Genomic DNA, 12,313 nt, shown 5'->3' on the forward strand with positions numbered 1-12,313 from the left:
ACAGATGAGGTTGGTACAAACATTTGGTACGAAGACTGCTACAAGTTTCAACATCTATGGATACACAATGCATCCAGATGTGTGTTCATCTTGAAAATATGGAATCAGAGTTAAGAATTTAGTAACTATTTTGCAATTACATAACACCTTTCATCTAAGGATTGCAAGTGGTTTCCAAATAAACATCAACACCTCATTAAGAAAGGAAAGTATTAAAACTGAAAAATGCACTAGCCTAAGGACACAGTACTTCAATTATAATAAACCTGCGCCAACACTAGTTTGAGGAACCAACAGTTTTAAGGTCCAGAAACAACTCGTGGCATTATTTGAGCATCATCCATTGCCAGAAAGAGGACATCAAGTATCCATCACAACATTATTACATTTGTCAACAGCCTTTGATAATATTGACTGTTAGGTTCTGTCACACTTGCAAACTACAGCACGGGTAACAGGCCTGGTTTCTCTATGCACATCGTGCTTGACACACTCAGATGGAGGTGTTGGTAACTACTTTTCTTCATTGAAGGTACTCTCCTGCGGGTTCTTCCAGGGCCCATCTTGTCACCTCTGTCAACATGTGTGTGAAGTTGTTAGGAAATTCAGTAAAGGAGACATGGGTTGAAACATCTTTAATATGCTAATCACACACAGCTTTATATCTCAATGTCACCTGATCCACCAGGAGTGGTTGATTGTACTGCTCAGCATCTGGGAGAGATTGGGGTATAGATGACTGCAAACTGTCTGGATTGTGTCCAAGCCAAGACTACTTGGCTACTATAAGACTATAACTGCTGGCTGCTTGGGGAAAACCAACCAAGAATACAGCAGAAAAAACATCAGCTCCTTCAAGTGAAGGTATGTATCTGCCATTTATGATTAGGGAGCTAGGGCAAATGATTTATGAGGAGAGGCTGAGAGACTGGGCTTATGTAGTCTGCAGAAGAGAAGAGTGATTGGGGAGGGAGGTATTTGATAGCAGACTTCAACTACCTGAAGGGGGGTTCCAAAGAGGATGGAGCTAGGCTATTCTCAGTGGCGGCAGATGACAGAACAAGGAGCAATGGTCTCAAGTTGCAGTGGGGGAAGTCTAGATTGGATATTAGGAAAAGCTACTTCACAAAGAGAGTGGTGAAGCACTGGAATGGGTTACCTAAGGAGGTGATGGAATCTCCACCCTTAGAGGTTTTTAAGGCTAGGCTTGACAAAGCCCTGGCTGGGATGATTTAGTTGGTGTTGGTCCTGCTTTGAGCAGGGGTTTGGAGTAGATGACCTCCTGAGGTCTCTTCTAACCCTAATCTTCTATGGTTTTATGTATTGGGTTTGCAATCTGGGGATCTGGTTAAAATCTTCAAGCAATTAGAAAAGTAAGAAGCCAGGGGAAGATCAGCTTATCTCATCACCACACAGCCAGAAGGTCACGTCCTCATTTATTTCAGATGTTCCTCTTGCAACTTTAATCCATGTCTTTGTCATTTTGATATCAGACTACAACAAAATACTCTCCATGGGAACACATCTTAGATCAGTCCAGAAAATGTAGCTGATACAGAATCTGGTAGACTGCTTGTGAAACAGTGAGTCATTTTGAGAGCAAATTGAACATCTCATCTATAGTAGCTGCCTACTGTTTCCTGGATTGATTCTGAGGTATTGGTTTTGACCAATGAAGATATAAATGGTTTTGGACCTACCTATTTAAGAAACTACCCTTTTCTTCAGGAAACACTGCCACAGTTGCAGTCAGCAGAAGTACAGGAGTTAGAATTTCACTCGTATAAGAGAAGGGGCCACTGGTAGGACATTTCACTGTTTTTTTGGCTATACTTACATTATTCCCAGGGTAGCACACACAGAGTTTTGGAAAGAGTGTTACGTACTTATCGTACTTTTAATAGTTTGCCAAGCATGCCCAGAGTTTGGAATGGTTGCTCTTATTTAATAATTCAGATCTCAAATAAAATATTTCTAACTATGAAGACTAGTTCTGAAAGTTACGTCTTATTTCATTATTTTTGTGGTGGTATGTCATTTATTTCTAGCCCTATTAATTTGCAAAACAAGCCTTAAAAATATAATTCAATTAGTTCTCATTAACTTACCCTTCCTCACATACACCAATTTCAACTTGATTTTAGGGCCTGTGGTTTCAGACCATTAGAAGTAGGAAGCAGAAAACCGGTGTAACGGCATAAAGCACTAACCTATAGTTCTAGGATAAGATATTTTATTTTAAAACGTAGTAGAATTTCAGTTGAGAAAAGCAAGAGGGTAATCAAGAGTATAATTTAAAAAGCTATGGTATTAAAAATACTGAAAATTATTTTAGCTAGTGAATGTTAATTCTGTAAAATCTGAAAAGTGCTGTGAAATTGAAGTTTTAACAGTTTTTATATCTGAGCTTTAAAGTTTCTCTAAGCCTTGGTCCTGGACCATAGACAATCAAATTAATAAATCTTGTTCAACATAGAGAAAAAGCACCATATTTAAGTACTGATAATGATAGATGTGCATGCAGTATACGGTATTATCCAGTACAAGTTGGATTTGATTTCAAGAGTTTTCTGAACTTATACCTATATTTCAAATCCCTTATCTATGCCATTACAACGGATGTTACACTGACCACAAGATCTGCTTGAATTTTCCAGGTGTGACTGTGAACTCCAAATGCAAACAAAATTATTTAAGCTGTGAAACATTAATTACAGTTTTCCCCTACAAATAAAGGGTTTCAGAGAGTAGCCTAATCAAGGAAGTGGGATACAAGTGATTTAGCTATATATTAATATTTACTTAAAAAGTTTTTCTTTAGAGCTGCAAATTCGATGAAATTCATTCTGAAACCCTCTTCCATGTATACAATAGATTTGCTTTAGGTCAAAAAAATATTTGACTTTCTGGTAACTTCCACAACTTTATTCCAGAGGCCGTCGTACCTGTGGATTATCCATGTACCATACCAGATTGTCTTCCCTCGTGTCCAGGATAAAGTACCTCCGCAGAAACTTCCCACTATTCTCATTTTCTTCAATGTCTAGGAAACCACAAATGCGATTCTGACGATCCACATAAGGCATTTCTGAGCTTGAACATTACACTGCAAAACAAAAACAATGATTAAAACAAAAAGTTTACTTTCACTGATTATAAGACTGGTCTGTACATTTTGAGCACAGCTTCAACTACTAGAAGAATTTTCATTAAAGGAGCTTCCACATAGGAACAAGTCAAATTAAGATAAAGTGTTTTTCCAACCACAGGAGTAACTTTTATACATTTCTTTGAAATATAACCATTAAGTACTTAAGTTTTTATATACCCTGAGTTCAGAACCTCGGTATGTGTGTGTTAAATACTGGCGGAACAGCATGCCTATTAGTTTACACAAGATCAGCATAGGATAATCAAAGATTCTTTCACTAATTTGCACAAAGGGTTAGATAACAGATTTACATTTCTTCTCACTTTTAACAATAGGTCTTTTGCTGTTAAAAAGTTATCTGTCAGCAGCCCTACAGTCTGAGATAAGCTTATCTTACTCTGTTTAGGGAAAACGAGGTGTCCGAAGCAGTGAGGTTTTTACTCACGAAAGCTTATGCCCAAATAAATCTGTCAGTCTTTAAGGTGCCACCAGACTCCTTGTTATTTTTGTAGATACAGACTAACACGGCTACCCCCTGATACTTGCGGTGTCCTTGTGACACTTTAGAGATTAACTTTGGGCATAAGCTTTCGTGGGCTATAAGCCACTTCATCAGATGCATGGAATGGAAAATACAGTAAGCAGGTATAAATATACAGCACACGAAAAGACGGGAGTCGCCTTTCCAAGTGGGGGGTCAGTGCTAACGAGGCCAATTCAATTAGTTGATGTGGCCCATTCCCAACAGTTGACAAGAAGGTGTTGTCATTGGGATTTGATGGTGTCAACTGGTGAGTAACTACACACCACACAACAGAAACACTAACCCAGGAACCAATCCCTGCAACAAACCCCATTGCCAACTCTGTCCGCATATCTATTCAAGGGACACCATCATAGGACCCAACCACATCAGCCACACCATCAAGGGCTTGTTCACCTGCACATCTATCAATGTGATATATGTCGTCATGTGCCAGCAATGCCCCTCTGCCATGTACGTTGGACAAACCAGACAGCCTCTACGCAAAAAAATAAATGGACACAAATCAGACATAAGAATTGTAACTTTCAAAAACCAGTACGAGAGCACTTCAATCTCCCTGGACACTTAATAACAGACTTAGAAGTGGCCATTCTTCAACAACAAAAAACTTCAAAAACAGACTTCAACGAGAAACTGCAGAACTGGAATTAATTTGCAAACTTGACACCATCAAATTAGGCCTGAATAAAGTGTCTGGGTCACTACAAAAAATAAATTTTCCCTCTGTTAATACTCACACTTTCTTGTCAACTGTTGGGAATGGGCCACATCCACACTAATTGAATTGACCTTGTTAGCACTGACCCCGCACTTGGTAAGGCAACTCCCATCTTTTCATGTGCTGTATATTTATACCTGCTTACTATATTTTCTACTCCATGCATCTGATGAAGTGGGTCATAGCCCACGAAAGCTTATGCCCAAATAAATTTGTTAGTCTCTAAGGTGCCACAAGGACTCCTGGTTCTTTTTACTGATACAGTCTAACAAGGCTACCCCTCTGAAACCTGTTTAGGGAAAGGAAATTCAGATGAGGGGCTTCTGGGCAGCCATCTTTATATATGAAAATCTTGTACAAAGTACACCAATTCCAGCCAAAAATCAGAAATCTTTCACTCTTGAATATTACTAAAAGGTGAGGGAAATTAAGTATCCATGTACAGCTATAGGTAGTTACACACACACACACACACACACACACACACACTATGTAAACCCAAAACTAAAATCTTTGGCATTGATTTGTGATGCCATCATGTGGGTTTTTTTGGGGGGGGGAGGGGGGGGAAGAAAATCAGCTCTGAATCTTTATTTATACTGCTGACCACCTGTTCCCATTTTGTCTGCTTCAACTTTTGCTGCTCCATCTCACTTACAGACCATTGCATCATCCTCTGCTGCTTTTATGCTCAGGAGCCAGGAAAGTCACTGGCTCTTAAATATGACACTGTAAGCAAACAAGTTTCCATCCTTCTGGAATAGCGGTCTAAAAATTCAAGTAAAACCAACATTAAAAATTCACATATGAAAACTTGCCTGATGTCAATATATTTTAAAGCAGGATGGGAAGCATTTATAGTCTTGCATTATGCTTCTATATTTTGTAAGGGACAATACAGATTAAAAATACCAATTTTAATTAGCATCTCAACTCTGTACAATTAAGTTTAGGTATATAAACCTGTTCACCAATGGGAGCTTTCAGACTGTTCTACTGAGCAACATTGTGAAGTTTACTTTAAAAGTTTATTAGAATGTCATGCATTTTTTCCACTACTTATATCCTTGTCTAAAAGACATCAGGTAGTGTCTCTCTCTATATATATTTATATTGGGATGGGGGGGAGAGGAGAGAAAAGATCTACGCGCGTGTGTGTACACACACACACACCCCTACTCATGCATCATGGCAAGATGTGCGGTACTTGTAGTCACATTTTTAATTACATATTTATATTTGGAATCACCTGCTTGGGTGTGATTATCTACAGTTTCACATTTCAGTATGCCACTAAACCCTTGTCACCATGTACGCTAGTCCATAGTTTTATTCACTAAGTCAGAGAAAAATAAATCTAATTTTTATCACTGCCATCTCACCATTAGAAAAGTGAACATACTAGGAATACTTAAGAACTGAGAAATATGGCAATGAATTTAAAGATGGTCAATGAAACTTAAGCTTTTAGCAAGCAGAAACCTGGAAGGAAATGAAATATAGTGATGAGTCACCTTATTAAAAAAAAAAACACTAGATAAAAATAATTTATCTGCTAGCTAAGGAGTTAGACTGCAAAATTGTGAAATGGCACATCTTACTTGGTGATATCTGAGGAGATGTTTCTTCCATAATTTTTCTGATGACATCGTAAGGAGTTTAAACCCTTCATCTAGAAGTAAGCTGCCTCATTTTTCCAAAAGGAAAATTACTGTGTATATTTAAGGCAGCAGTTCTTAACTCACGGGCTGCATGCAGCCCAATTAGCACACAGCTATGCCTCAGCTCAGCTATATGCTAAAGGCCGCAGGCCCTGGGCGGAGTCCAGGGAGGGAGAGTCCAGGGTCCCCGCAGAGGTCAGGGTCCTGGCTGCCCCCCAGCCCTGCATGGCAGGGTCCAGGGTCAGGGTCCCTGCCCCCTGCCGAGCTCTCCGCTTCCAGACCTACTCTGTGGAGTGGTCTCTTGGCGGAGGGCGCTGAGCATAGGGGCTTTTGGGGAAGGGGGGGCGGGCTAGATGGGGGGCACTGTGGCTCTCAACCTGCAGCCCAGGTAAAACTTTGTGGGCCGCATATGCAGCCTACATTGATAAATAGGTTGAGAACCACTGGATTTAAGGCAATTGACAATATTGTAGAATTTCAAAAGCTTAAATTAAATAGTCAAGGAAATCCTAGACTTTACTGTAAGACTAATATTTGCTCAAGCAGTGTATAATTTACATATCAACATCTTAGGTCAGAGACATAGTAAATGTTGCTGATATGACTAACTGTGGAAATAGATGCATGGTAGTTCTTAAGACAGCCTCATCTAGTAACCATACTGTTAACAGTTCACACACAAGCTCTTGGGATCATTTTAGAATGGGGAGATGTTTCCCTGCTGCAAAGATAACTAAGTAACGGCGAGATCAAGAGTGGCTGTTACATAAATTGTGTTCATAATTTGGCAACCAGGTATATTTCCATTTAAATAAAGCAGCAGCTTTATAATATGGGGGTGTCCTGTCCTCCTAAATTTCACCATTTATACCCCCTAGAAAATTGTGTGTCACACTATAGGCACAATTACAGCTTAACTGTTTGCTAAGAAGTATAGGCACACCAGAGAAATGGGATGTCTATAAAAAGCAAATATTGGTAGCTGATTTCCTGTCAAAACAGGTTGAAACGCTATTCTCTGCAGAGACTCCATAGAAACTGAAACAAGAAAAACTGTACCCATTTTTTCCAGCAAGGTAGAGAATGAAGTTTCAAAAGCCCATATTTGAGATCTGCTAAATAAAAATATTAGAGAGTCTTCAAAGAAAATTGTTTCCTATTACATTTTTAAGAGGATACAGAAGAACAGCAGAAGAATGGCTGATGAGATGATCTAGAATCTAGAACTGACTTTATAAAATCCATAGCTGAAGGGGGGAGGGATAGCTCAGTGGTTTGAGCATTGGCCTGCTAAACCCAGGGTTGTGAGTTCAATCCTTGAGGGGGCCACTTAGGGATCTGGGGCAAAATCAGTACTTGGTCCTGCTGGTGAAGGCAGGGGGCTGGACTCAATGACCTTTTAAGGTCCCTTCCAGTTCTAGGAGATAGGATATCTCCATTAATTTAAAAAATAAATTTATTTAAAAGATTTTAAACAGTAATGGGTTGTTAAATATTTCTGAAACTGCACATAAGTATGAACAGTTCTCAAAGACCCCAATAATGCTAAAATTTATTCACATACTGAACTTGAAGTATGTGATTAGTTCCACTAAAGACAGTGTGACTGTATCTAGGCCTTAAGTCTTGGCAGGATTGGGGCCAAAGCACAGAGGAATTGTTTTACTTGTCAGTATACTGGATTTAACAAGAAAAAAAAAATGTGCTTCAAAACTTCATCCTCTAATTTTTGGCTTACAAAACTATTCCACTTTTCATTCCTGTATGTCCTTTGTTAAAAATCCAACATAAGCTACAGGATAGTTTACAATATTAAGTTTCGTAACTTATTTTTTCTGCAGAACACTAGTTCAAAATTAGTAATTGTCTTAATAAGATGCTCTATGGTTTTCTTAAAGAAAACCACAGAATATAAACATGTAACAGATATAAGTTTAAATTTGATTTGAATCCAGTGTAAAAGATCACAGTAGAACACTTTCAGTTGTAAAAAAATTACCACCATTACATTATGTTATAGAAACATTCCACTTAAGTAAATTAATATTAGTTCTAATCCAACTCAGGTTCATAGTAGGCAAAAGTGGTTACCATCAGATGGCAGTTTGGTGGACTATGTGACATGAGTTAGTAGCTGTACTTCTGACAGCTGTGTTTACGTATTCTGCTCAGAGGCAACTAAATCATAATGCCATTGCCACTACTGGCATTCTTAGAGAGACCAAGAATGCAGACAATCAACTACCATACAACATCTAAAGAGATCCATTCAAGAGTGGCATGGCAGAGATGCTCAAGTCCCATACGATGATGATTCTTTGAATAAGGAGCTTGGTTCCAAGGCCACCAATCTAACATTCCACCAGCAGTTAAGCTAAAAAAAAAAGTTGTAATTCAAATATATTTTCATCAATATTACAGGGAGTTATGGAATACAAGTCCCATTGAAAGTCTGAGATTTTTACTCCTAAATTACCTAGGTGCTTTTTAAAAGCCTGTATGACTATGGTTCTAATCAAGCATATGCCTGAATGTTTTGCTAGATCAGGGTCTAAATCTATGAAGCAGCATATGAACTCCTTTGCTTTCCTTCTATAATCCAATACTAGTTTTCTAGGAAGTAAAAAGTATTCCTGATTTTCCCCATACCTTCAAATAGCTGGTATTAAGTCTAGCATTACTAATCCTAATCCATAGCTTCCCAGTGAAAAACTAGGAAATGAAGCATTTCTTAAGCCATGTAACTGAGACTGGCCAGTTAATGTTCTTTGTATTTATTTACATAGGTCCTAAGTAAAATTAGCTCTTGCTCTCTGGGCTTCTTGTTTAGACTTAGGCTGGCTTCTTCTGGGTGTACTCTTACACACATTGCAGTAAGAGTGTCCTATAAAATGTAAGGAAGTACCAGGTGTTTAACAATTTCCCAGTCTGATACCTCATTTGCCAGTTAAAGCACCAGTCCTGCACTGCGAACAATGGAGGCAATGACGATGGAACTCACATGGAGCACCCCGGAATTCAATGGAACTCCACATGAGCACAAAGGTCTGCTCATGTAAATTTCAGTACATGATCAGAGCCTAAATTATTAACTTTGTTAGCATTAGTACTGTTATCTTATGCTAACAGTACTAATGCTAACAACCCAATACAGTATGTAAGGTTACCATTCCCCCACCACCACCTTTCAAGTTTTCAATTTTCTTTTCCTCTCTACATTTATTTCCTCAAATCTTTGTATTCTCATGTGTAATATTAATATACAATTTTCCATTCTTGTGATTTTTGTGTTAGCATAATCATCACCTCCACTTCCTGCCATGTTTGAATATGCCAGAGTGTTTGAACTTTGTGTTTAACCTTTAACTCTCAAAAACCTTTTCCTGAGAAGTAGCTGATAAGAGTACAGGAAGGTACATTGCTACCAGAAGTCTTTTCTATAAAATGTTGCATTGGCATTTGAAAGGGATTTTATTTTAAAACATTAACATGATGTATATGAAAATATACTTGAATGATGTACAGTATAAGTACTGAATATTCTCAGTTCACACATACATACTTAGCTTCAAGGACTAAGATGTTCTTACTACAAAAGATGTTTACAGACATTTAAATCATAATGTGAAAGTACCCTATCTTTAAAGCTATTTACATGCACAACAATTTAACACAGAGAAAGCATAAGTTAAAAGGAAAACTTCACAATAGAAAAGGCTAGAAGCCGAGTTTACGGTTTGTGAATTAATCATTTTCGTCAGTGATATCCCATCTGTGGTCTTCAAAACTCTTAATTATGGCCGTTGGGAACTACTATGTTCAAAATAATTGTACTGGATTATAAACTCAAAGCGTTTTACTTAACCTGCTCTGGGATTTTTAAAACCAATCGTTTGAACCAGCTTCATCACTGTTGGCAGGAGCTAGGCAGTGCCATCTCCCAAGTTGCCTCACACAATTTCCCTGGCAGCCCCAAGAGCAGTTCTAGTTTGAAAGCCAAGAGTGCTCAGAGCAGCTGTTGTCCCTTAGTGCTCAGCAGCTCCCCTGTTGGTCACCTGTTCCCTTGCAGGGAAGGGGAAAAGTTTCTGGCTACTCTATGGACTGATTACCTTCCAGCCTCTGGGAGTATCTCAACTGGCTCTTCATGGGCTATGGGGAGTGTCTAACAAAGGATAGATAGCGCCCCTTCTCCCACTTTACTACCTATGGCCGTCAAGCAAATCAGACAGGAGCTCTTCAGCCTGGAGTTAAACATCCTTGAGATGAAAAGAAACTTGCAGAACACACACTGTTAAAATTTGGCCCATTTTGACAAACGAGGAAAATAGAAACATTAACCGGTGGGGTTAGAACATATTGCTGAGTCCACGTCTCCTGAATGGTCAGTGAAAAGGGAGAATCTTTGCCCAACGCAAACAAAAACAGTCAATGACTTTCTGAGAGAGGAATTCTATCAACACCTTGAAATACATGAGAAATCAAGCTCAACCCCTCCCCCTCCAAAAATCCACAGCTGACCTCACTCACCAGCATCCCATCCCAATCCTTTCATTTTTGTGCAAGATTATTGAAAAGGCGGCAGTGAACCACCTTCAGCAATAGCAAGCATCCACTCTAGTTTGAAGCTAGGTCATAACCCAGAAATAGCACTGATGAGTGACCTTATTGTGGGGTAAAGCCTATGTTGAAATATTCACTCTCCTCCCTCCCTCCCAAATACTGCTGACCTATATGTATGTCCTGGAGGAAGCTATCAAAACAACGTTAAGCTAAATATTCTCTTGCCTTTTTAATATGCTCTAAAGAATCATAAATAGCTGTTACTCTTCACCTGCATCGCTGATTTTTCAAATCCCATAGAACTCACTCTTGCGTTGCAACAACTACAGTTTCTTGCAAGATGAGACGTGTTAGAATACCAACAATACAGCAACCGTATGTTGTTTTACATATTTTCATTCAGTACAGATAGCACAGTCTCCTAGATCTCAGGGAATAACTGAAATTGAAGAACAGAAACAGTTGGCTCAAACTGAAGCCAGGTGAGATGGAAGTGATATTAGCTGGTTACAAGATGCATGCACTACAAAGAACTAGGAAGCACCAGCATCGCACACTCAACTGAAGTCATCTGCCCTAATAGTTAAGACTCTACACAACCTTGAAGACACTCTGGACTCGTTACTCAGTCTGGATACACTCTACTAGCAAGAAAATTCCATTCACTCTGCCTGGATGGCTGGACTGCTCAGCTTAGAAAAGATATGACTAAGGAGGGATATGATAGAGATCTATAAAATTATGAATGGTGTGGAGAAAGTGAATAAGGAAACGTTATTTACCCCATCACGTAACACAAGAATCGGGAACACCCAACGAAATGGACAGACAGCAGGTTTAAAACTAACACAAGGAAGTACTTCAACCAACACTCAGTCAACCTGTGGAACTCATTGCCAGGGGATGTTGTGAAGGCCAAAAGTATAATTCAAAAAAAAATGATACAAGTTCATGGAGGATAGGTCTATCAATGTCTATTAGCCAAGATGGTCAGAGACATAACCCCATCGGTTATCCCTAAACCTCTGACTGCCAGAAGCGATAGGGGACGGATCACTCGATAATTGCCCTGTTCTATTTATTCTTGCTAAAGCAACTGGCACTGGCCACCATCACAAAACAGGATACTGGGCTAGATGGACCATTGGTCTGACCTAGTATGGCCATTCTTATGACCTGGCCCAATCAGCACCTTCAGCTGGACTACTGTAATTTTATCTAGGCCTAAATAAGAATTTTTGGAAGATGCGACAGCTGATACATGAATTAGAGGCCCTTCTCATAAGTGGGATGCTTCATGACCTACTTTGGCTCCTCCTCTAAACTCAATCCATTTCAAGTGCTCATCTACAAGTGGGGAAGGCTGGGGCTAGCTCAATAACTGCCTCTTGTTCTGGAGCCAGCCACAGCAGTTATGAATATCTCGTTTGCTAATTTAGCCCTGGTACAAAAAACAACAAAAGAAAAGTCCAAGGCTTTGGAACGCCCTTCCACATTAAATCAGAAAAAGCTCTACTATGATGTAAAACTGTTCACTGTCATAGCATTCTTCAAATAGCTAAAGTAAAAGACAAGACACCATCCATTAAGACAAAAGCCAATAATTAAAACAAGGAAAAAGACTTGGGTTTATCTAGTGGGGGACAGCCAAGTGCATGTTACAACCAATGCCCTAC

General features: G+C 39.1%; 1 protein-coding gene across 3 annotated transcripts in view; it reads right to left on the reverse strand.

Moving 5' to 3' along the window:
• The window catches only part of PLEKHA1 (pleckstrin homology domain containing A1), an 83,052-nt gene that overhangs the window by 58,315 nt on the left and 12,424 nt on the right, over window positions 1-12,313 (reverse strand). For all 3 annotated transcript variants that reach the window (XM_054034525.1, XM_054034527.1, XM_054034526.1), the window contains exon 2: window positions 2,946-3,106. In XM_054034525.1, coding sequence (XP_053890500.1) covers window positions 2,946-3,086 — 141 coding nt within the window. In that variant the 5' untranslated portion in view covers window positions 3,087-3,106. The remainder of the gene's footprint in view (window positions 1-2,945; window positions 3,107-12,313) is intronic.

This window comes from Malaclemys terrapin, chromosome 7, assembly GCF_027887155.1.
Source record: "Malaclemys terrapin pileata isolate rMalTer1 chromosome 7, rMalTer1.hap1, whole genome shotgun sequence".
NCBI classification, from domain to species: Eukaryota; Metazoa; Chordata; order Testudines; family Emydidae; genus Malaclemys; species Malaclemys terrapin.